We start from the raw sequence: 25,798 nt of genomic DNA, 5'->3' as shown, positions 1-25,798 counted from the left end.
TAATTTCAATAAGAATCCACGCTATCAGGAATTTCGTGTGAGGGTGAAAGATTTCCCATCAGGTTCAAGTTGGTTTCATGCATTCACCGCATTGACCAACAGAAAGCTGCTTAGTTTGAAAGCAGGGTGTCCGACCGCGGGTCCTTAAAAAGTCTTAAATTAGATTTTAAAAATTTAAGGCCAAAAAAAGTCTTAAAAAGTCTTATTTTTACTTATGAAAGGTCTTCAATTTTCGATGGAAATTTGACTTAGACGTATCTAAATGTTTTCCAAATTAAAACTATCTAATTAGCGTACTTTTTTATTTATTATTCGTTCTTTGTGGATTTGCTTGTTCACGTGACATGTCGCGTCACATTCGCGCCAGCATTACGTCCCCTGCACGCGAAACAGCCCCTATGGAAACAGCAGGAGAGGAGAAGAAAGCTGGTTAATTTCAGTTCAATTGCAAGTTCATTCTTTATGTCTATTATGATATCGTAATCATTGTTTTATTGTAACGTTAACTATGTACGAGGGCGCATTGCGAGCTGACATCGCATCGTCTCTCATGCTTGCTTTCACTGCGTAATGTGTCAGTGCAGTTATAGGCAATTTCCCTAATAGACGTATAGAGTTTTTGTATTTTATCATATGTTGTCATCATACAACATTACAATATTACATCAGCAAGAGGGCTGTTTTCCCGTGCACAATAGCAAATATGATATTTATTTTATATAACAGTTAACTTTAATTAACATTGTGAGTTACATTTTATAAACGATATTGTCAATATTGTTTGTTTTCCCTTTATTTCGTTGACGAGAATTTCAAAATGAAACCGTAGCAGAGTCTTAATGCAAAAGACAGCGATGATTTCTTGACTGAAATCCGCGTTTTGAATGAATCATTTTAACGATTCAATGAACAATCACTTGCACTTCCTGAATGAATCAGCCGTTTGAACAAATCGGTTAAATGAATGACTCCCTGAAACTTGCCGCCGCCTACTGGCGGGTTTAGTTTCACATTTAAAGTACCCTGTAATTCAAATGTTAAAATTAGAAATCAGTTCATATTGGAATATTGAATTAAGAATTAAAGAATTGAATATCTCATAGCTTTATTTATGCAATTGTAAATGGAGTGTAAATATATTAATGCCAGTTCTGATACTTCTGTGTCTCCTCTGCACTGCAAAGATGGATTTTGATTTAATGATTTAATTTAACTGGTAACAGTGGTATTGTGTTATTATTCTAATATAATTTAATTTGAATGTTAGAATTTAACATAAAAGGTGATGCATACCTCTAAGTAAAAAAAAAAAAGTCCATATATGGGTGAAAATGCCCCTGGAACTCAATTTAAGGTTGCAAATATTGTCCTTTAATAAAAAAAAATAATTTCTTTCACTGCTGTGAACTGACCACTGCATAGAATATGAAAAATATATATATCTTCCTGAGTCAGCTGTCAACAACAGGCCTAAACCAGCCATGGTACCAGTACACAAACACAATATAAATAAATATCATCTAATTATGAACAAAACTTTGAAAATATTGAGACATATTTTTGTCAATATTGCGCACCCCTAATGTACGGTATTAATTTTGATTTCTTCAGGTCTTAAAAAGGTCTTAAAAAGCCTTAAATTTGACTTTAAAAAGTGTGCAGATACCCTGTGAAAGTGACTTTTATGTGACCTTCATACTTCGCTACACGTTTGACATGATAATGTCAATAGAGATTGCTAATGTGACGTCATCGTGACGTATTACCAGTGGTGAACGCAAAGCATTTTGGGAATCCGCGGCACAAACAGAAGGCGCCAGACTTGATTGCATGGAGGGAAGAACGCAATATTCAAGATGCCATCTACCTGCTGTGTCATAAACTGCAATAGTCCTTCTTGCACAGTTTTGAAAACGAACACTACGGGTTGTTTTAAGGACATGTTTGTGTATGCTCGTAGACACTCACTCTGAAGCGGTCAGAGGCGATTCTAAAAGATTCAAAAAGTCGAGACAGGACCCATCGTCAAAATTCTATACCCACCTCTCAAACTTAGTTCATCCAAAACAAACTAGAAAATAGACTCAAAGTGCTAAATACCTGAATTATCCTTTAAGAACGGATCAATATATTTATTTTCCTTAATTTTAATGAACCCTAACTTTATTCTCATCTGAATGGTAAATAATTGATTTTCGTATAAAATTATACTACCATTAAAAACACATTTGATTTTTTTTAATCAATGTAGAATATGTAACTGCTCTGAAGAAAATAAATGAAAACCAATCCGATATGATTAATGTCCAAAAGATGTAACCCACAGACTGTTTTGAAATGGGGTTGGATGTTGCTTTTAAAACTGTGTGTGTTTGGTTGGGTGACGGTTGTATGTTACAGCTTGACAAGGGTTTAGAGTGTGACAAAAGCACAATGTTGTGTTTTATTGCGAGTGTAAGTTACACAAATATAAGTAAACACTTTGCAGTTTGAATGATAACCTCTATGAACAAAATGAGGGAGTATGTTTTATGTTTCCACTGTTCGATCGCGCCTCTCTCTCTCTCTCTCTCTCTCTCTCTCTCTCACACACACACACACACACAGTTCGATCGCGCCCGCGCCTCTCTCTCTCGCGGGCGCACACACACACACACACACACACACACACACACACACACACACACACACACACACACACACACACACACACACACACACACACACACACAGACACAGACACACACACACACACACACACACACACACACACACGCACACACTCCAGCATTGCAATCTTGACATGAATTGCGATTTCATGCAGATAGATGAGAGGGAGCGAGGAGTGTGGTGCTTAAAACTTTAGCATACTTTTGAACGGACGACAGTTTTCTGGTATGGTCCGACAATGTTTTCTTTAGCCCGCTGCATTTTGTAGGATTATATTCTGTTTTTCACGCTATTTTTATTTATTTTTTCATGCCAGAACACTAGCCTGCTATGCCAGCCCATGTAAACCGATGTAAACGGGCCAAACATACCCATAATTCTTTGCGTTCTGATGACGTTGCCGCCCAGTTGGTCACATGTCTTAGCGATCTCTATAGTGTATTTCATCTAATGTGACTGCATCATAAGACATCAAAACCTGCAATATACTATACTCAAAATAGTATACTCTATTAGTATTACTCAAAAGTAAAGTTGTATAAGGGTGCCGTCAGTTTTACCTGGCGAAATTCCGTGGGCAAAATGTAGTCATCATCAGGCCCTCGGCCCGGCCACCTTGGTCACTGCCCCCTCACCTCTGGTCGGCCACCCCATCCAGCCCAAAGAGTGGGCGCCCTGTTTTTAGTTTGTGTGCTAGGCACGGCAGTACTGCCCTGGGAAGACCTCCCACACAGAAGAACGGGATGGGGAGTGGATGGATGTGTAGGCTGTCAATATCATGTATTAAATTTAAAACCGATTGCAGTGTCAGAACTTCATAAAGCCCTCAGAGACATTGATCACAAAAAGTCAGCAGGTACAGATAATCTGGATCCCTTTTTGTGAAAAAGTGGCAGCTGATATTATTGCTGAGCCCATTGCGCATATTTTTAATTTGAGTCTTCTTTCCAACTCCATTCCCAAAAATTGGAAAGCAGCCTATGTCCTCCCTTTACATAAAAGGTGGAGACCCATCAGAATTGAATAATTACCGCCCAATATCAAAACTCTCTGTTCTGTCAAAGATCTTGGAATCATTTTTGAATGTACAGTTAAAACAGTATTTAGCTGACAAATACATTTAAAATAATTTTCCGTCAGGGTTCAGAAGTGGCCATAGCACTATTACTGCTGCTACTTTAGTGACAAATGATATTATAGGGGCCTTAGATAAGAAGCAACACTCTGCTGCATTATTTATTGATCTTTCTAAGGCATTTGATTCAGTTAATCATGGATTGTTATTGACTAAACTACGTTCAGTTGGTTTAAGTGAGAAGGCTGTTGCATGGTTTCAAAATTATTTTGTAGATCGTACTCAGTGTTTATGCTGAAGGTTATAAATCTGATTTTCTTGAGATAACTAAATGTGTCCCTCAAGGATCAATCTTAGGACCCATTTTGTTTTCAATTTTTATAAATGATTTGGATAGAGATGTTCAAGCCAAATTACATTTATACGCTGATGATACAGTGGTCTACACCCAGGCTTCCACCATTTCTGTAACAGTGCAGGAACTTCAGACTGCATTTCAGGCATTGCAAAACACATTACTGAGTCTAAAACTGGTTTTAAATACACACAAAAAAAAGTTTATGGTCTTCTCAAAAGCTCGAGCACAGCTACTTGACAACTGTGGCCTCTTGTCCTTAGATGGGAAATCAATTGAGAGAGTTTATTCATACAAGTACTTTGGGATATGGATAGATGATAAGCTCACCTTCAATGAACATTACTGTTTTAGTCAAGAAACTTAGTCAAGCTCGGCGTTTATTTTAGAAACAAATCTTGTTTTACTTTTAGTGCTAAGAAGAAACTTGTGGAAGCTACTTTTCTGTCTGTAATTGATTATGGAGATATATTGTACATGCATGCTGCATCTTCCATCTTGCGTCATGTTGATTCAGTTTACCATGCATCACTACGATTCATAACAAATACAAAGTCCCTTACCCATCACTGCATTCTTTATGATTTAGTTGGTTGGACATCACTTAAAATTCGTAGACAACAGCACTGGTATATCTTTATTTATAAAGCTATACTTGGCAAACTTCCACTGTACCTCTGTAAGCTCCTCTCTGTCTGCTCTGGTACCTATCAGCTACGCTCATCAAATTGGTTGCTTTTTAACGTGCCACGAGTTACAACCGAATTGGGAAGAACTGCTTTCTCTTATTTAGCACCTTGGGGGTAGAATAATCTACAAAAAGAGCTAAGGTTAGAAACCCTTATGTCCATTAATGAATTTAAAACTACTGTAACGAGTGTTGTGATGGAGACATGTTCTTGTTTTTCTTAGGAGTCTCATTGTGTTCTTTTTGTACGTCTTTTATCATGAAAATGTAATTTTGGTGTTTTTTTATGTATGTATTTGTTGTGATTTGGCTGCTACCTTGGCCAAGTCTCTCTTGTAAAAGAGATTCTGAATCTCAATGGGACCTCCTGGTTAAATTAAGGTATAATAAAAACGAATTTTCATTTCAGTTTGTTTTTAGCAAAAATATTTTTTCGCTCAGCCAGGTTCCAGAGCGAAATTAAAGAACGGAATAGTGTTAATTTGCTTTATAATGCCAGTTTATACTAAATCTTTAAAAACAATAAAAATCGTAGATACCAGTGCATTTGTAACTTAAACATGATATTTGTTTAGCTATTTTACATTTTTAAATGGTCTACAGCAACCGAGCCTTCAACACAGGAGTGCGGACGGCATGCCTTCAGTTAGCTTAAGTTAACGATTCTGAAATTTCTTTTAGAGCTTCTTGGAATAAATCACCTTTATTTTCCTAATTTATTTTAAATAAAATTGCATTACATATTAATGAACTGTATACATACAATTACTTTATTTATAGCCTCAATTTTTTATTTTTTTATTCGTTGTGTACGATAGCTTCTGAGAATTAAAACAAAAATCAGACTCATGTATTTATGACATCATTTACTGCTTTATTTTTTCAGAAAAAGAAGCTTAAGATATCTAAATGTTATTTGTGTATTTAACTCTTGATATTTTTTAGCATAGTAGGGTACAGCAACTACAGCGCTTTCAGTGTAGGCTATCTTATGGAGCTGCCAACACAGGAAACTCTGACGAAACATGAGTTCAGTTGACAGACACCCAATTTATATATAAAACTGTATATTATTTAATTGTACATAAAATAATTTATTTACTAGTTTTGTGCTTGTCCTGAACTGGACAATCCTGAACTGTGATCAATATAAAAGGGGCGCAGTTTGATATATTGACCTCTGATTAAGTGGTGCTTCATGCATTATTAATAAGACAATGGACTTTCTTTGCCTACAAAACTTTGTAGAAGTTTTGCAAATGTGATATGCCTTAAAACATTTGGGAAAATCAAATCTATAAAACCCTTGTTTGAGAATATTAGAGGACATTCTGCCCTAATTACAGAGGATGACACTGACGTGATGACTGTCACATGACAGGATGATTGTCATCTGGAACACACACTCCCCACAGGCCTTGAAATATCTTCTGCCGCTCAGTGGTAGCACACTCTTGTCTGATTGTTGCAATGAAATGTGACCTTATTCATCCATGATTTCCATTACACGAGAGTAGATGTTAAAACTTCATGCTGATTTGTACTCGGCTTTCGCCAAGATAATCACCAACTAAGACATAGCTTTACAGTAACCTATGCTTCTCCATCCATTCTTTCCATCTGGTGACGTGAATTTTCTGTCTGGTGTTAATACAGTGTATTGTGCGTCAGCACACACAACGGCTGCAACCACAGTGCGGTCCCCCCATAACAACCCTCTGGATTGAGCGGAGTAGGGAACATCTCTAGGGTCTTCAAGTGGGCACCTTCCGTCCTCAGTGTTTCGTCGACTAGCCCACGACACCTCAAGAGGGCTCGACAGTGACTCTGGCGTCCCAGAGTCACCCCCTCCGTCCCCCACTCAACTCAGCCCAGCTTACTGACCTCTACTTCCCTCTTGCTGCTGAGACCTAACCACAATCTCACAATCTCTCCGCAACCCAACCATACGCGCCAACCCGTTTGACTAAGGCTGTCGAGCCCCACTGGTGCGTTAATATGCAGTTTCAGTTGCAACGGTTCCGTATGGCATACCACCTACCACAAAACACAATATCTGCCCAACCACCCGTCATCCACGCAATATACACAGGAACGTAATGACTGTGAATACTATACAACCTATACAAATAAACCAACAGTTGCTGCTGAGACCTAACCACAATCTCACCGCAACCCAACCATACGCGCCAACCCGTTTGACTAAGGCTGTCGAGCCCCACTGGTGCGTTAATATGCAGTTTCAGTGGCAACGGTTCCGTATGGCATACCACCTACCGCAAAACACAATATCTGCCCAACCACCCGTCATTCACGCAATATACACAGGAAATTAATGACTGTAAATACTATACAACCTATACAAATAAACCAACAGACCTTTCAAGTTTTCAAGAATTCTACGAAACCGTAGCATGGCGGCCTGTACACAGCCAGCTAGAATCTTTCCGTCTCAACCACAGCCAGTTGCTGCTCCTTTCTGCTGCTTCAGATAAGTTCTTTACTGTACAACGCAACTCTTGGCCACTGAATCCGACGTCTCTGAGGAACCGGGTTGTAGAGTGTGCCACAAAACCACGACAACCCACTTCCACTGGATAAACCTGGACTCTCCATCCTCGCTGTTCTGCTTCAGTGGCCAGATGAGCATACCGCAGTTTCTTCCTCTCATATGCCTCATCTACCGCATCCTCCCATGGCACTGTTAACTCTATCAGTTGAACAATGCGTGCTGATCCAGACCACAAAACAATATCTGGTCGTAGGTTAGTGGTGGCAATCTCAGGTGGAAAAATAAGCCGTTGATCAAGATCAACCAGCATCTTCCAGTCCCTAGCAGCTTCCAGTTGTCCTGGGCGAGAATTGGTGTTAGCACCTTTTCTTGGTGGTTGCTCGTCTGGGCGGAGGAATATTGTCTTCTGCGTGTAATGTTTTGCTAGAACAGGCGGCAATTTATTGGTCATACTACGCTTGCCTTCCAATGCTAAAGCCAAACATCGCAATACTTGGTCATGGCGCCAAGTAAACCGACCCTGGCTAAGAGCCACCTTACATCCTGTCAAAATGTGCCTTAATGTGGCAGATGATGAACACAAAGGACAAGATGGATCCTCTCCTACCCAGAGGTTTAGGTTCTGCGGTGATGGGAGAACATCATATGTTGACCTAATAAGGAAACTGATCCTACTCTCTTCTATTGACCAAAGGTCTTGCCAGCCCATTTTGCGTTGTTCCACACTCTCCCATCTCATCCACTCTCCCTGCTTGGCCTGGGAAATGGCCTTTATATATCTCATCCTCTCCTCCTGCTTTCGCACCTCGTTGACTACCAGCTTCCTCCTTTGGGCTGGGCCTGCCTTGTGCCATTTAGGAGGAGCTAAACTGAGCCCAAAACCCCCTCTTCCATGCTGTACCTGTCCCACGATATCCCCAATTTGAAGGTCAGCCTTTGCCTCTACTACAGATTTCTTTGCTGACCACTTTCTACCAGTTTTTACCACAGGGGCTGTCTCCCTTACACATTTGTCGCGTGATTCTGCTAAAGTCATTTCCAGTCTGACCTTGGCACACTTAAACTCCTCGGTTAAAGCAGAGACTGGCAGCTGCAATACTCCTTTACTATAAAGTCCCACTCTGCTGAGGCAGCGTGGAACTCCCAACCATTTCCTGATGTATGAACTTATTAACGCTTCCAGCTTATCCACTGTTGTCAAAGAAACCTCATACACAGTCAGTGGCCACAGCAACCTTGGCAGTAGACCAAACTGAAAACACCAGAGTTTCAGTTTGCCTGGTAGAGCACAGCTGTTTATGCTCTTCAACCCTTCCACTGCTTGTCGTCTAACTTCTCCCACTCGAACTGTGTCCCCACTTTAGATCCCCATCGTACCATCTCCCTAGACTCTTCACTGGCTTCTGAGAAACTGTTGGTATTGCCTCACCATTAATGAAGAATGTTTTATCTACTACCTTGCCTTTAATTATGGAGATGCTCCTTGATTTAGAGGGCTTAAATTGCATTCGTGCCCATTCAATATTATCTGTTAACTTCCCCAATAACCGATTAGTGCAGGCTACCGTTGTAGTCATGGTTGTCATGTCATCCATGTATGCTCTGATTGGTGGTAGTCGCTTCCCAGAAGCCAAGCGCTCTCCTCCTACTACCCATTTTGATGCCCTAATGATTACTTCCATTGCCATGGTAAAAGCCAGTGGAGAAATGGTGCATCCTGCCATTATTCCAACCTCTAAGCATTGCCATGTAGTGCTGAATTCTGGAGTTGAGAAACTAAATTGCAAATCTCCAAAATAGGCTTTCACTAAATTTGTTATCGACATCGGTACCCTGAAAAAATCAAATGATGCCCAAAGAAGCTCATGTGGCACTGAACCATATGCATTAGCCAAATCCAGGAATGTCACGTGGAGCTCCTTCCTCTCCTTTTTAGCTGATTGAATTCGTTGCCAGATAACACTGATGTGTTCTAAGCATCCTGAGAATCCTGGAATGCCCGCTTTTTGAACTGAAGTGTCAATGAAGCCATTCTTTAATAGGTAGGTTGACAATCTCTGAGCAATAATGCTGAAGAAAATCTTTCCTTCGACGTTTAATAGTGAAATAGGGCGAAACTGACTGATGCTTGTAGCATCTTTTTCTTTGGGTATAAAGACTCCCCCTGCTCTGCGCCATGCTCTAGGTACAACCTGCTTTTCCCAAGCCACTTTTATCAATTTCCACAGAATTCGTAGAACTCCTGAAGCACTCTTGTACACTCTGTACGGAACTCCATTAGGCCCTGGAGATGATGAAGCCCTTGCCTTTCTCACAACCTGCTCTATCTCTTTTCACTTAGGTGCACAGACCTCCATTTGGTATTCTGGTGGATTGACAGGTGGGATGTCTGACGGAATAGACATAGGCTTATGCCTTTTTGCATCTGTATGTGTTTCCTCCAAATATCTCTCTAGCTCAACCCTAGATGCTTTTAGAGTGCCATTCTTCTCACTGGTGAATAACTTCTTTGCGAATTTGAATGGATCTTTATAGAAATTAGCCCTCGCACGCTCCTTCTTTTTGTAGCGTTTCCGTAGGCGCTCAGCTCTGCGTAATGTTGCAAGCTTATCTTTTATGGCCCTTTGTAAGAGATTGAGTCCCTCCTTCTGACTTTGTTCCGCTCTTTTCCATTGCTTCCTCAGCTGTCTCCTTTCTCTAACTAACCCTTCAATTTTCTGCTGCCGTCTAGACAATCCAGGAGTAGTTTGTACTTTTTCCTTCCTTTTTCCACACCAAACCTCTCACTTCCATATGCGTAAATGATGTCCCCAAATTTATCCAGCTTCTTTTCAACTGTACCAGTTAATCTTTCTAATGCAAAGCATAGATCTGTGTTTACCGTGTCCCATGCAGTTTTCTCACAAGCTCTTGGCCATCTAACTCCAGGCCTATGCCCGTTGAGGTTCTTTTCTCTCTTATGCTGGTTAGTCTGACCGGGTTCACAAGAATCAATGTGTTCATCACTAACTGTGCAAACCCTCCTCTCCTCTATGACAGGGGTGCTGATATCCTGCGAACTGTGGTTTGCTTCCTGTCGCTGGATTTCATTCGACTGACTTGACTGACTTCGTAAGAAGTACTGATCAATGCGAGGCCCTTGTCCCTTCTCCCTCAAGCATTTCATTTTCCCTTGATGAATCTTCAAACCCCTGACCGTTGTCGCCTTGCTCCAGCCACAGACACAAGCTTGGAGTTCAATGGCTTTGCTAACTGCAGAACCTGAACTAGTCTTTTGTGAAGTACTCTCTATACTCATATCCGTTTCCATTCCAAAGTCGTTAACCATGTTGTCCACCATTGAGTCATCTTCCGCCCCTGCTCTCGCAGACTCTAGGGGTATTTTCCTCTTTAATTTTTCAGAAGCCTTGGGCGGGTGTCTCCAGCATCCTGTAAACACAGAGCTGGATACTGCCGACAAGGGTAGCTAACCCTTACCAGCCCCATTGGGGTCTCTTTCCTCCTGTCAGCTGTCTCTCCAGGCTGTCACAAGGTCTTTCCCTTGTTGCCAGCAGCACTATTCACCGCAGTCACTGGACGTATCCAGATCTTCATGATTTCCATTACACGAGAGTAGATGTTAAAACTTCATGCTGATTTGTACTCGGCTTTCGCCGATTCATCTATTATTGTCCTCCAAACAGATAACCTGCCAGTAAGAGAACTGAAACAGTCTCTGGGTATTAGTTTTATTAATAATAAAATTTAATTTCTGCTCTGTTCAAGCTGTTCAGTTTGAACTGTTTGTGAGTAACTGAGAAATGGAACATTGCATGATGGATCACTTTCTGACCTGTAATAGCGTTTAGTTTTTTTTCCCAATTCAAATTTATAGCCTGCATTTCTTCTTCCTTCTGACCTTAACTGGAAAAAAGGCTTAGTTTGTTTGTTGGGAGTAATAATTAATGTTTTTTACATCTTTGAACTTTGAACCATTTATTTCTGACCTGTAAATTTACCATTTGCAAAATGTAATTTCATTTTCAACAGTAATGCTGTGCTGAATTTAAATCCGAATTGACATCCAAGTGGCAGAAATTAAGTCAAGTTCGAGGATCAAATACTGTATATGTTATAGGTTATGATGTGAGTGACTGAATAGGAAACAGAAAATTTTGGATTTTGGTTTTTCTATGTTAATGCGTTAGACTGATGTCGTTGACTGTTGCTAATGTGGTATTTGTAAAAAATATTAGTAAAAAAATGTCATCTCTAGACTTGGTGTTTTTTTTTTCTTCACTTCCATGCATCATGTTTTTAAGCTAGCATTAAACTTCACTGCTTTTCTGTTGTTTTCCATGTTAACACTCACTAGACTGACGTCTTTAACTCTTGTTCTCACGTCTCACATCATTGCAGCTCAGGTTTTTAAATTCAAAAATGTTAAACCCCGGTCAGTGGAATAAAAAAAAACCCTGTCTACTGATGCAATTCTTCCAACATCTTTTAATTTGAGACCTTGTTTTTAGAAAGCCATGTGTCTTGCTCTAGACACAGGAAAAGATCCAAGATTGGTCAATGACTTCTGTCAAGCGCAAATTAATATAGGAAAAACAATGAAAATGCAGCACAGTGGAATGCAAAAACAAATTCCGTATCTTTTGTTAGTGTAGTTTACAGTTTATTGAGGTGATCACATTCATTTAAACGTTGAATTTTCCATTGTTTCATTTACATGTTGAATCAAATTTTAGTGTAAGCATGATTGTGTGCCTCTGGTTAGATTAATTGGATGGGAAAATATTATCCAGTCAATAAAATAAGCGTCCAAATTAGTTTGGACAGTATGAAAGTTGAACCGAATAGGACCGTGTGCATTCATTGCTTTTACTTATACAACGGAATACAACGACAAACGCAAAAAGTCTTTTTCTCTGAAGCAGAGTTTTTTTGATTGCTGTTTTGCTATTGTTATTAATGTGTTTTTTTTTTTTGCATGTGAAGCAGTGAAAATAGCACAGTTAAAATAATGTATTAATATATTGATTACACAATGGAGTTTTTTTTTCTCCAAGCTTACAACAAAAGCAGTATTATGTTGCTTTTAGAATATTTTTTTCTTGTTTTTTGTTCTTAACACCTTTAACCTTATTCTGTTCGTCTAGTTGACTCAATAAACAGGAAGTCTTAGCTGTTTAGAGACACTTATTATAAACTCTGTTCAATAAGAGCTTTTCAGAATCAGAATGATCCTAACTGCATAGTTTTGTTGTTTTCTTTAACTTTTATTATCGAAATTCCTTCCTGCCACATGTTTCTCTCTCTCTCTCAGACAACCCAACAGGCTCATCTTCATCCTACCGCCCCCCTCCACGCACTAAGGAGGTCATCATCAATCAGCAGGTGGTTAAACTCAAGTACTGCTTCACCTGCAAGATCTTCCGCCCACCGCGCACCTCCCACTGCAGCCTGTGTGACAACTGTGTGGGTGAGTGTTGAGATGTATGGCAGAGAACAGTGAGATCCAGCTTTATTTAGCTTGGGCCAACAAATCCGGGGCTGTTTTTTTTATTTATTAGTGACGTTTGGTAGTCATTTTACTATTGCTTATACTTCATGTTAGAAGTTTACATTTACCTTTATGCATTTGTCAAATGCTTCTATTTAAAGCCGCATTAATCCCATGACATTAGCAATGCAAGTGCCACTGCTCTAGAAAGCAGGTCACCCACATATCACCTAGAACACCATGGCAGTTTGTTGTCATGGCAACGTCATAGTGCAACAAGACCATGTAAGGCTGCACTATTAATCGAAATAAAACCGAAATCGCGATATGGCTTAGTTTGATTATTACATTTCAACGGCTATGAAATGTTAAAAATGTGACACTTTGAGCGCTGTTGAGCACAATCGTAAACACCTCTGATTCCCCATTTTACTCACATGCTCATCAAATATGTCTGTGATTGGCTACAATGATCAGCGCTTGTAAATATACATACATTTACAAAAACACGTTGTAAATATACATCAATGACGCTCTTCACTGAACGCTTACACGGGTACACACAGACATTTCCGATGAGCGTGTGAACACAATGGCCAATCAGAGGATGTTTCAAAGCGTCACATTTTTTTAATTTAATTACCGACTTGGCTCCGAAGTAGGTACTTTTGACAACACTAGCATGTTTCAGAGGAAGAGCAACACTTTGTTCAATTAAACGTGAGCAGCTCATGATCCTCCTGTGTTTTTATAGTCTCATAAAGGCTTGTTTCACAGTAAATGCTGCTCCACAAAAACTCCAAAAGTTTGGGTCGCTTTAACATGGCCCAAATATTTTCCCATACTTGTGACGAGAAGCACTTCTCAACAAAAGAGAAGATTTAAGCTCCCGGAGGTTTTCTATCAAAATAGGGTTTGTTGGTTTAAGGTTTGGAAATGAAGTATTATTTATTTTTCTTAAATACATTTTTTACAGTAAAATATATCAATACCAATATTTATTGTTTTTTAGTAATTTTTATTTAAATTTTAGTATAGTAACTTTTATTTTAATGTATTATTTTTATTATTTTATAGCCATATTGAGATATAATCTCAATTTTTACCAAATTGTGCAGCCCTGCAAACAAGCACAACAAACCCTTTTTTTTCTTTATCCCACTCACAATTTTTATCTTAAAGATCGCAATTAACATTTTTATTTATCAAGTAATTATATTTATTTTTCCCCATTCATGTCTGCAATAGGAATTATTTGTTAAATTGTTATAAGCGATGAACCAAACTAACCAAATGTTTAAAAATCGGACAAAAAGACAAAGGTACAATACTGTGTACTTAACTGTTTTAATGAGGGAGCTACAATCCCATGAAGCATTGCAAATGTAAATTCAATTAAAAACTATGCAGAAATGTGTATTATGTATATAGAAACAACATTTTAAATTAGTTGCAAAATGTGCATATGTATGACTGCTTAAATACTTAAGTAGTTTAAGAGCCTCGGCAAGACATGATCTATTACGTAATTTGCAGAGCTTTATAGGAGTGGATGGGCACTAAAGTGTAATTTTATCGCAATTTACTCGCCACACCATTATCTTTTTTTCTTTGCAGAATCATGGGTAATGTAGTTTTTCACTAGGAATTCAGCTGTTAAACACAAATCAATTCCAAAATGTAATCAGTTCCCCTTGTTTTTCTGACAAACACCACTCATAATCTTCATAAAATGTAATCTAGTAACATTCAGTATTAAATGACAATATATTATTCTGTTTGTAGTTTCACACTATTCTGCTTGTAAATCCATGTGGGATGTTATTTTTCTCAGATGTAGCAGTGTTATTAATAGTGATAGATTTTTGCAAGCCGGTTTGAACCAGTTTGTATTTTGGTTCAATCTCTCAAGTTCTCCTTTGTTCTTAAGCCAGCAGACTTTTTATTTACTGCTGTAATAAATCAAGAACCTTGTGATGCCCTGCTGTCTTATGTCTTTGATAGAGCGCTTCGATCATCATTGCCCTTGGGTCGGCAACTGTGTGGGAAAACGAAACTACCGCTTCTTTTACACCTTTGTCGTCTCGCTCGCTTTCCTCACGGCCTTCATCTTCGGTTGTGTAACCACACACCTGGCTCTAAGTATGTGTCATATCATTTAACTTGCCAATAGTTTCTGTCTTTGAGCTTGAGCAAATATATGTAACAGTGAGTCGTGTGTGAATTGAAACATTCGTTCTGTGATAGCAGATCATTTTCTCTTGTGTAAACAAATTTGTAACCAGACTAGGTATTTCTTTCTAATACTTTTATTTTACACATCCACATGCATGAATGAATCACAGTTTCCATTAAAATATGACTGTTTGGAACATTGATGATAATAAGAAATGTATGTTGATCAGCTAATCATATTAGAATGGTTTCTGAAGGATCATGTGACACTGAAGACTGAAGTAATGATGCTGAAAATTCAGCTTAGCCATCACAGAAATAAATTACATTTTAAAATATATAAAAATGGAAAACTATCTTATTTTAAATTATAATATTTCACAATATTACTGTTTTACTGTATTTTTGATCAAATACATACAGCCTTGATGAGCACTAATTTCCATTTTTTATTTTTTATTTACAGTGTCTTTGTTACAAGTTACATATACTTACTATAGTAATAACAGTAAATTATGCAAAATTACATGCTACTAAACCAAACCCTACTCCTAAACATAACCCTATTGTAAGTAGTACAATAGTTAATATTACTCTGCTTAAATGTGCTTAAATGTATAGTTAACAAGGACACCTTAAAATAAAGTGTATTTCACTGGTAGTGTTATTACATAAGCTCTTTTTAAAGATTTAGTTTGGTTGCACTATGCTGCATTTGTAAAGTCAATCACAGTTCCCAAAGGCCATGTGACTTTTATTCTTCTGTCTCTACAGTTGTGTGTAAAGCGTCCTTAGGTTTCGTGAAAGGCTTTATATAAATTTAAGCTGTTGTTGTTATTATTACTATTATTATTATTATTAGTATTATGTTTATCTCTTATTGGGCTTAAATGGTTTATGATCTGAGATAAGCTTTTATTGACTAATGTTCTCTTTTATAGGGTCACAAGGAGGAAATGGGTTGGTTTTTGCTCTCCAATCGAGTCCTGCCAGATATCCTTTCATTTTTGATGTCTGATTTTAGATGTTTATCTTCAAATTAAAATATTTTATTCCAATAAAGGAATGTTTTTGGTTAATATAAGTGAAGCTTAACGAACAGGATCTGAGACAAAAATAGTTTCAACTTGTCCCTCAAAATCAAATCTGTAGTAATGCACTTACAATGTAAATCTATGAGGCAAGACATTGCACTGGAATAAATGTTAAAATACAGTGCTTTGATATCTGTGTGGTAGTAAAAAACTTTTACATTGGACACTTTTTCTGCGGTTTGAATTTGAGTGTGATTGTTCACAGTGCCTAAAATATCACATATACAGATATCTTGGCTACAAATCAAGAATTCGTTTCCACGACTTAATTTGCCGCCATGTTGTATTAATTTGTTCTTTCATTTTAGTAAAATAGTTCCCAAGACTAATTTATTTGTTCCCTTTGTTTTAGGTAAACCATGGCCATGTTTTACGAATTCATTCCCTGATTTATGTAAATTGTGACCAGATTGTACAAATCTGTCCCCTCTTTTTTTATTTAGTTCTATTGTGGCCACAGTTCAACTGAAAATTTCCCAATCAAAATTTAATTTCCCTCCCTAGTCATGTGGGGGGCTTTGTACTTTGCTACACTTGTCCCCATAGGCTTCCATTATAAGTGCAAATGCCCTGCTTGAGTGACTACTCAAAGTTATAGCCACCGATGATGTTGATCAAGCTGTCATTAACCCAGAATATTCCTGTATTGTGTTAATTTGTATTTCTTTATTTGTTCAAATTCTGGAGCCTTCCTTGACGTCTGTCCACTGCTCTTGAGTTAGTGGTTTGCTTCTTTTCTGTATGGTCCATTTTGGGCCTCTCAGGTTTCCATACATACCTGGTGGCTGCAAATCTTACTACCAATGAGGATGTGAGTGTTTTTCTTTCATAGCCTAAGAGATGTATTTTTAATTTCAGGGGTAATTTATTCTGAAATAAAGCTGTTTTTTATCTATAATACACTCAAAATATATTTTGACCTTAACTTAAAGTGTAACCTCACCTATTTTCTACCTGCATCATATTGTTACAGTGTCTGTAGTAAATGAAAAATGAATGATGATTACTCTCTCCATGTTTCTTGGAACAAGATATTCACATTCATTTTTTTTTTTTTTGTCAGCAAAAGTCTTTGGTAACACTTTATAATGAGTATTCAAATTTAAAGTACTTGCAAATCATTAACAAACTATTAGTTAATAGTTAATATATTGTAATCTCTACATCTAGGGCTTTTGTGAAAGCTACAGCTTATTTCCACATTTTTTGTATCCCTGACCAAGGTCGACAGAGGGTAGAGTCCCCATGGTCAATAATGTTATCCCTTAAAACTAATTTTTTATCACCAAAATTACATATTTAAGTTTTTTCCTTAAAAAATAAACATGCCTTAAAATATAGCTTGTATTTAACTTCACACCCTTGCCTCATTTAGGATACGTGGTTCTAGGAATAAGCAAATTAGCCCCGCCTCCACTCACTCACACCAGCTCAGAGATCCACTCATTGACCTGATTGATTACGAGGTAGTTTGTGATGTCAGAAACACCAGCGATTTCAAACCGCGTTTTTGAGACTCTTTGGTTCACTGCAGTTTTAAGGAGAAAATTCTCCGCAATGGTGTTGACTTATGCTTTAAGACAAACCATGTGCAAATTCATATTAAAAACAACATGTAGACACATAAACAACATTGCTTGATTTTCACCACAGGGGGACTTTAAGGGTAGGTTTATCACTGGAAATTGTATCGTACTTTGTCTACTCTTAGAACACCATTATGGTAAAAATGCAACACATTATGGCAACAGCTTGCTTACTGGCGTTTTGGTTCATGGAGTTGGGCAGAACTGACAGAACGGCCATTATGATTTTCCCCTCCGTTTGGCCTAAACCACTGTATTTGTGGTCATCCAGTTTGAAAAGTTGAATGGTGAATATTATTGATAAATATATAAACTGTTTTTTAAAAAAACAATTTAGTTACTTAGTGCTATTAGAGAAATCGTACATGTTTTTTTATTTATTTTTTGCATGGCTGACAAATAGGCATTAAAAATAGAGATGCACCGATTACAATTTTTTAGGCCGATTCCAATTTCTGAATTTTCATTGAGTTTGACCCGCCGATACCGATTTTAGCCTATTCCAATTTCGTTTTTTCTAACAACTTTACAGAACACACAAATATTCATTTTCTCTCTTTTCTTTAGTAGAACATTTTACATTTTGCATAGAACATTTTTTGAACAGTAATCGCTATAAAATAGACATATATAAATAACTTTATTATATATAATTGTGGGAAAATCACACATATCTAAAGTGCAGTGTTATGGAAGAAACATTTCCTTCTTTTCACATCCAATATCCAACTAAAAAAATTTGTTCATTTCAAAAAGAAAATTCATTTTCTTTTCTGACATAGCCTACTCCAGTTCTTGTTAAAACACAACAGACATGCAAATTCTGTGAATTTTGGGCAATTTTTGTGTGAAATCATTTATTTTGTCCATCAAAAGTGTGCTTTCACTTTAATTTAGCGTGAACAGTGCAGCAAAAATAGACTCTGTGCCGAAACCCCCGCTTCAGCGCTGATCACGCGCTACTCCTGCTTGACGCTCACGCCACGCTCCTGCGAATGCACTCATTGATTAAAAACATGCACGCTGAAAAAAATACGCGCTGTTCACGCTGAAACGGCTGTAATTCACGAGGTTTCCGTTCCGTGTGCACGTGTGATATTGATGTTGCGCGATGTTAATCATGCGGCGCCAGAGTGCATTTGCCCCGCATAAAATTGGAATATGTCAGACTGACCGGTCGGTGGCCGATCACGTGAAAATCGGCCAATTACCGTCACCAGCTGATCAATCGGTGCATCTCTAATTACAAACACAGTTTGTGTTAAACCTGTATAATCAAAATTAATTGGAAATTGAAGAAAACCAGTTCAAATACATAAATCTTAGAATAAGTACTTTTTAAGTGTAGCTGTATTTTTTCCTTCCATATTACAGATTAAAGGTTCCTGGTCAGGGAAAAGTGGAAACGAGGACGTTGGAAATCCTTACAGCTACAACAGTATGACCAAAAACTGCTGTTCTGTGCTCTGTGGACCCATGCCGCCCAGGTGAGACGTTTGTAGATCAGTAGGTGAAGTTGAGCGTATTTGTCATGGCAGGCTGAAATGGGACAGTTGAAGCCTGTATTTATTACTGTGGCTTTATTGTGATTCCCATTTTTCCTCTCTTGTCTTGTCAGTTTGATTGACAGGCGAGGTTGTGTGCCCTCCGATGACTCCGTCCAGACCAGTCCGGTGGAAACCGAACTTCCAGCTGCTAAAAACGACATAAACATGGTAGGACGTGCAGTCACCTCAGGCCGACCTCCTCCTCCTCCACCCCCGGTCGTAACCCTACAGCAACCTGCCATCTCCATAAAGAACCACTCGACCTCCTGACTACTTGTGTCTGTTCCAAACCGAGCATCCCCCCTTCTTGCTGTGTTGTTTAATGCGTTTTGGCATGGGCCGTACCCTTCATTTAGATGTCAGACGGCGCTCGGGTCACTGGGCTACCACCAGGTGCGGCTGTCTCAGATTTGTTTGGTGTTGAGTAGAGCTGTTACGGCTGTGTTGCCTTGGTCAAAGTCAGATAGATGAGATTTGTGTTTACTTTGAGTTTGAAAGGGAAATACATGTTCTCTATGATTTAGCTCCTTCGTAGATCTCAGTGGGTCGGAGTGTAGATGATTTACAAAGGAATGGGTGTAGCTGACATGCTTCATGTTGCACATTTACAGAAAGAGGAAACGAAACTTCTGTCTTCCTGTAACATTAGGCAGAATTCTGAGTTAGTAAGCAGGAAAGACGCTGTAGTTTCATGTGATGGTGGTGTTTGTTTTTAAAGCCCTTTATTTGAAGGTTCAAAGTCCTTTGCATGTCATAATCTTGCACATCTGTGAATAGCACAATCGTGCTCTTGAAAAAACATCAGATAAAACAAACAGTATAAACAACTGTCATAAAATGTTGTTTATTTTCCCTTTATTTATTAGGGTTTGTGTAACTGAAGTTGTTTTTATTGTAATCTGAGCATATACAAACAACTTGGGCTATTTAAGTTGTTTGTATAATTTAGGTTATTTTATTTAATCAAACAAACAACGTTTTTTGTTTTAGTTTTTGTAGTTTTATAGTGGGTGTTTATCAACTTAAATGTGCCTTAAAGTTATTTGTTTTTCTCAGCTGGTAATGTGTTTTATAGTCGGATGGTAACCTCATCACCTTTCAAAACTGCCTCTCATCACATCAGTAAACAAACAAACAGCACTATTGAACATTTCTCTGGTTGTGACTTGGGGCAGAAAAGTCCATGTCATCATGTATTCTATGAAATCTAAAGTAAAATATCTAAATATGACTTCTATTCAACTTTAGAAAGGAACCGTTTGATTTGCAGAATAAAACTGATAAAATGAATAAGGTGCTAATGCATCTCTTCACTGATGCACTGATGCACTGCTATTAAGCAGTAGTGGGAGTAGTGTAGCTATACTCATACTTGCCTTATTGTGTGTGTGTGTGTGAGAGAGAGAGAGAGAGAGAGAGAGAGAGAGAGAGAGAGAATCTGTTTGCATGTGTCATGGACATTTCTCCCTATGGGACTTGATGTATTATGACAGCATGGGTTTAAATCCCTGATTTTTTTGATTTTTTTGAATAATCATTCCTGACATTTTTGTACTTTTTGAACATATTTGTGCTTGTATATGTTAAAAATGCCTTTTAATGTTAAATAAATATTTTTTTCAAACTAAACAACAGAATTCCTGTCCTGCATGTACATTTGTTGTTTCTGCCATGCTTTAATTATGTAGGGCGAGTTGTTTGTTTACGGCACACTGACAGTTGTGTGGTTTTCCTTGCATATTCCAATGCATTAGTGCACATTAGTGATGTTACACTTACAGGTCTTAGCACATTAACCCTTGTCCTCTGTGTGTGTGTGTGCGTGTGTGTTTAGGAGAAAGATTGCCTGGATTTCGCCCTGTCTTGTGCCAGCTGATGGTTCAGTGGGCAGAAGTAGGGGATTGTAGGGAGGTTGGTAAGACTCAGGCGGGTGTTTTGGGCACATTCGTAGATTCCTGTAGGTGGCGTCACATTGGCTCCACATGCTTTTGGCCTGCATGCTGCCTGACTGCTGCTGGCAGAGCTTATAGTGCTGATGCATGACATCTGGCCTGATGTTTTTACAGCATCAGCACACAATCAGCACTGCTCTTCCTCCTCCCATTCTGACCAATAACCACTATTTCATGTTTAGTTTGCGTAAATGTATATGTGTGCAATATATTTTGTACTTGGACTTTGATTTAGTCTGTTGTCAAGCTGTATTATCATGCTGTGGACCAATCTTAGTGATAATTCACCAAAAAATGACAAATTATGTCATTTTCTCAGCCTCATGTTTCAAATCTGTATAATTAATTCTGTGAATAACAAAAGATGTTAAGCAGAATGTCCTAGTGGTTCTTTCCCATACAGTGAATGCATGTTGAAGCCTCACAGTCCCGGTTTACTATTCATATTTTTTTTATAAGCTCTTTAGTTATTATTATTATTATTACTTTTAGAATTCCATTATTAATTTATTACAACAAAACTCTGTGGATTTGCATTTTTAATTGCACGTCATATCTAAACATGTCAAATCTAAAATATACATCACAATAGTTCTTGGGTTTGGTCAAATCGGCATTGTGGTGTAGTGAGGGTGAGTGACTCATTGACTGGGTGAGAATGATTCATACCACAAGATTCACGTCTGTGAATCGGGCACCACAGCTCACATTTTGTTTGTTATTGCGTGCGTCAGAAGATACTGATGCACACTCTAAAGATGATGTCTGAGGAAAACCACACTTAAGTTTTTGCAAGTGTCAAATTATGGCTAGATTTGAAATTTTAACAATTTATTTAAAGGAGTAATTAAGTATACAATTACACTGTAACAAGGACAGAGTAATATTAATGAACAACATGTACTTAATTATGGTTAGGAATACGGTTTGGTTTGGGGTTAGTTGCATGTAATTTACGGTTATTACTGTAGTAAGTACATGCAACATGTAACAGACTCAGCTATTTAGTTGCATTCTAGTGCCCTTTTTGTCGTTTTTGGAACGCCTATTTTAAGAGCACCATGAATTTCTGCTAAACATCTCCTTTAGTGTACTGGAGATGGTGTCAAATAAGTTTGGAAGGACATGAGGACGAGTAGATAATTTTAGATTTTAATTTTCAGTGAACTACCCTTTAATCTGTATTTTGTGTCCGTCTGCTCTGATTTGACTCCTTATCTGATTCTCATGATTTTTATATTGTTAATTTCCATTGTTCTCTCTTGGCAGAATTTATGACTTAAGTGGTCATATACAGTTCTGTATATAGCAGAACAAAAGAAGAACCATATGCATGAGTCAACAGAGACGCTGATATCTGATTGACTGTTGCTTACTGCTCAGCTATTTACGTTTCTCTTTTAAACCGCATCAAAAATACTTGCACTGTTTCTAACTTGAATCTACTTCCCTTTTATGTCTTTGTCACACCCATTCCCATTTCCCTGTTTTTTTATTTCTGTCATAACCCTTCATCCATTGTTCCCTCACCCTTTCCTATCTTTCTCCACAGTGCACGCATGGTACCAAAGGTCTGCTGGAAACGGCCTCTCGATCTCCTCTCCTCACAAGCTCCTGTCCACAGGCCAAACCTCAAGCAGCGCCGGCCTTCTTGGAGCCTCTTCCAGTGGTCACCCCTTCTCCTGCCCTGGAGCCGGCCAAGACCACTGCAGGACGCCAGTCCACCAACACCCCTCACAAACATCACTCCCACCATAGATCCAAGGGAAAACAAGCCAGTCATCACACCCACAAAACATCCAACTCCTCTCCAAGACCCCATCACAGCCACAGTTCAAGACGGAAAGACTCCAAGAACAGAGACCCAAAATTCAGTTCTCTTCGCTGAGCAATGCGATTCCATGAACCTGCTACGTCCTGTCGTGGTGCACATTGATGCGTTTCTGGGATTATTTTGAGTTTGTCGTCAAAAGATTGATCAATTTGTAGGATGGCTTCAGTTGGGACTCAAAACAAACAGGTCTAATGTTTCCAGAAAGACCTCCAGCTTTAGTAAACTGACGGTAGTGTTATGGTCTTCCTGTTCTGTTGAGGAATACAATCAGCGCTGCAATCTGGAGAGCAGATGTGAAGAATGGACTTCCGTTAACAGATTGATGACTGGAAAACTTTGTAATTCATATACAGAGTGTTTTCATAAAGACAAGCACAAAGGTCTCAACAGTGAACAGCAGGGCAATTGCCTTTAAGACAACGGGTTATTCTTAACAGTGAGTTTCAAAATGACCATCACAACAGCGATATTGAAACAAGAACATTGTTGTCCTCAATATGGACATGAACTCTGGGATTCATTTCTCATTGTGAATACATTGGTCAAGCGTCAATCAGCAAGAACCAATCTTTATGCAAAAAAAAAAAAAAAAAAATCCACGAGCATGCCTCGAGAGTATAGCTCACAATCATTCTTCATCCATCCATGTTGAGTCTTGTTGAATTCTTATTTTTCCCAAAGGACCTCAGCATGATTTTGTAACATATTGTGTTTGAAACATGGTATTAGTGTGCACAAGTACCTGTTAATGTGGATGAGATGATGCGTCCGTGTCTCCTGAACACCGTGTTGAAGGTCTAGTTGAAAAGTAATGAGTGTTTCTCTCTAAACCTCGTCACATCTGCTGTTGTTCACGTTGCATTCCTGACCCATTGCTGTCTATCAGTAAATAAGTAATCAGACAGTCTTAATGCACTAAGTCTCAATGCAGCAATACTGTAATGTTTTAGTTACTCATTGTTTGACTCATGTGCTACTGTATGTGTGGACACTTTGTGTTTGAATGGGAATGGGTAAATGGGTGTTATTGTTATCCAGGTTTTGACTTGATATGCAAACTGAATGTTATTTATGAATGCTGAAATTGATCCGTTGTTTTTCAAGACCTCTGCAACATTTGCACAAATAAATAACAGGCAAGCCTGGAGTTTTTGATACGTTTCTGTGTTGAAAGCTGTGCTGCCTCTCAAACATCAGACATGGAGTTCACATCATGTTTAGTGCACAATTAATTGTTTGCACAGAACGTTCATTTTCTAGTGTGATTCTGAGTGACAGAATATGTGTGAAGCTTATTTTATTACCATGTGAGAGGAAATAATTCTAATTCTGATTTTTGATTTATGGATTCAAAAGTGTTTTAGGTTTATGTCTGTAATGGAATACTAGCTTACTGCATTTTAGCATACTTTTTTAAGAGTATTTATTACGGAAATTATATACTTAAGACTTTAAGCATGTCATGTTTTGGATAACTTAATTACATGTTAATTGCAATTAAATAAAAATGTTTTAGTTTAAATGTATATTAAATACAATTAGCTGTACTTTAGAGTGCTTTTTGATTCACTTAAGGACTGCATTTATATAATTTCATAATTTTGTCTTTGAAATATGATTAAAGTGTACTACAGACTGAACTGACAAGCATTTTTGATAAACTAAATATACTTTAATGTTATTTTTATTTAAACCAATATGTCATGTATTTAAAAATATCTGTAGTTGCACATTTGTAATGATGGTATAATTTTGTAAGGAAATATTAACTTCAAAATACAATATTAAAACACTACAGTTAAAATTGCAATACATAGGCCTACTTTACATGTTCTTTAATAAGTGTACTTTAAATTACAGCAAGTTTATTAAAAAATAAAGTAAAACTTTAAATTTGACATTAATACAGTTTACTTTTTAGTTAATACAGCAAAAAAAGTAAACTAAGTACATTTAAGCTATCTTTAATTTTGATTATATTATCTGCAAGTATATACAATGTGTGTGTGTGTGTGTGTGTGTGTATATATATATATATATATATATATATATGGACCGATTTTACTTATGTTTCATCATAAGTCAAAGTCAAGTTTATTGCATTTGTGTGTTTCTGTTCTGTACAAAGGAAGGTTCGGCTGGTTAGAATGGCTGTTTTGCCCCCTGCTGGTGTAGTAGAGTAACTGCAGCATCTGGCGTCTTGAATTTTCAACAATTTCAAAAATATTTTTGAATTCTGTTGAAATAATAATTACAAAAATAACAAGTAACATTTAATTTTCAGGGGTTTTCTCTCTTTGCTTTAAATAGACTCAAAATTCACCACTGTCTGGTCTTTTACTTCACTGCCGTGCATGACCATCAGATGGCGATAGTACCTTCCAATTCCAATTTTACTTGGTTCATAAAACATGAATGCCTAGAAATCCAAGTTTAATCCATGCGATTTTTGGAATGCTTACGTATGCCCTCTCTGTATGCTTATCTCATATCAGCAATGATGTCCCATATTACGTTACAACATTAAATGGATTTCATAAATAAAAAAGCCGACTTTACAATATTCATTCTGGCAGTTGAAAGCTAGTTTCTGAAATTATTAAAATGTTTCAATATCTTCTTCTGGAACTAGTTTGAGACATTTTCATGTTTTTCCAGTGTACCAACAGATTTGCACTGCTTTTGGAAAAGTGTTTTCAGGTAGGCTATAGCATAGTCTAGAATTGATTCTCTGTGCATTTTAATAGTTGAATACATGAATGATCTTCTACATCTGAAAGAATACTGATTCCGATGCATTCAACCTGACCTTCCATTTTCAG

At 37.8% G+C, this 25,798-nt stretch overlaps 1 protein-coding gene across 2 annotated transcripts in view; it reads left to right on the top strand.

Moving 5' to 3' along the window:
* Positions 1–24,133, top strand: part of zdhhc18b (zDHHC palmitoyltransferase 18b) — a 28,884-nt gene extending 4,751 nt beyond the window's left edge. The window contains exons 3-10 of one of the 2 annotated variants that reach the window (XM_077200128.1): positions 12,612–12,767; positions 14,793–14,930; positions 15,905–15,956; positions 16,766–16,868; positions 19,018–19,130; positions 19,262–19,358; positions 21,025–21,101; positions 22,695–24,133. In XM_077200128.1, the coding sequence (XP_077056243.1) occupies positions 12,612–12,767; positions 14,793–14,930; positions 15,905–15,956; positions 16,766–16,868; positions 19,018–19,130; positions 19,262–19,358; positions 21,025–21,066 (701 nt within the window). In that variant the 3' untranslated portion in view covers positions 21,067–21,101; positions 22,695–24,133. The remainder of the gene's footprint in view (positions 1–12,611; positions 12,768–14,792; positions 14,931–15,904; positions 15,957–16,765; positions 16,869–19,017; positions 19,131–19,261; positions 19,359–21,024; positions 21,102–22,694) is intronic. The other variant, XM_077200127.1, reaches the window with a different exon arrangement.
* Positions 24,134–25,798: the final 1,665 nt, after the last annotated feature.

The sequence above is a fragment of the Siphateles boraxobius genome, unplaced genomic scaffold (genome assembly GCF_051911475.1).
Source record: "Siphateles boraxobius isolate OS27281-9 unplaced genomic scaffold, OSU_SipBor_1 43, whole genome shotgun sequence".
Lineage (NCBI taxonomy): Eukaryota > Metazoa > Chordata > Actinopteri > Cypriniformes > Leuciscidae > Siphateles > Siphateles boraxobius.
Note: the sequence above shows the minus strand (reverse complement) of the source record. Positions and strands in the feature narration are given on the sequence as shown.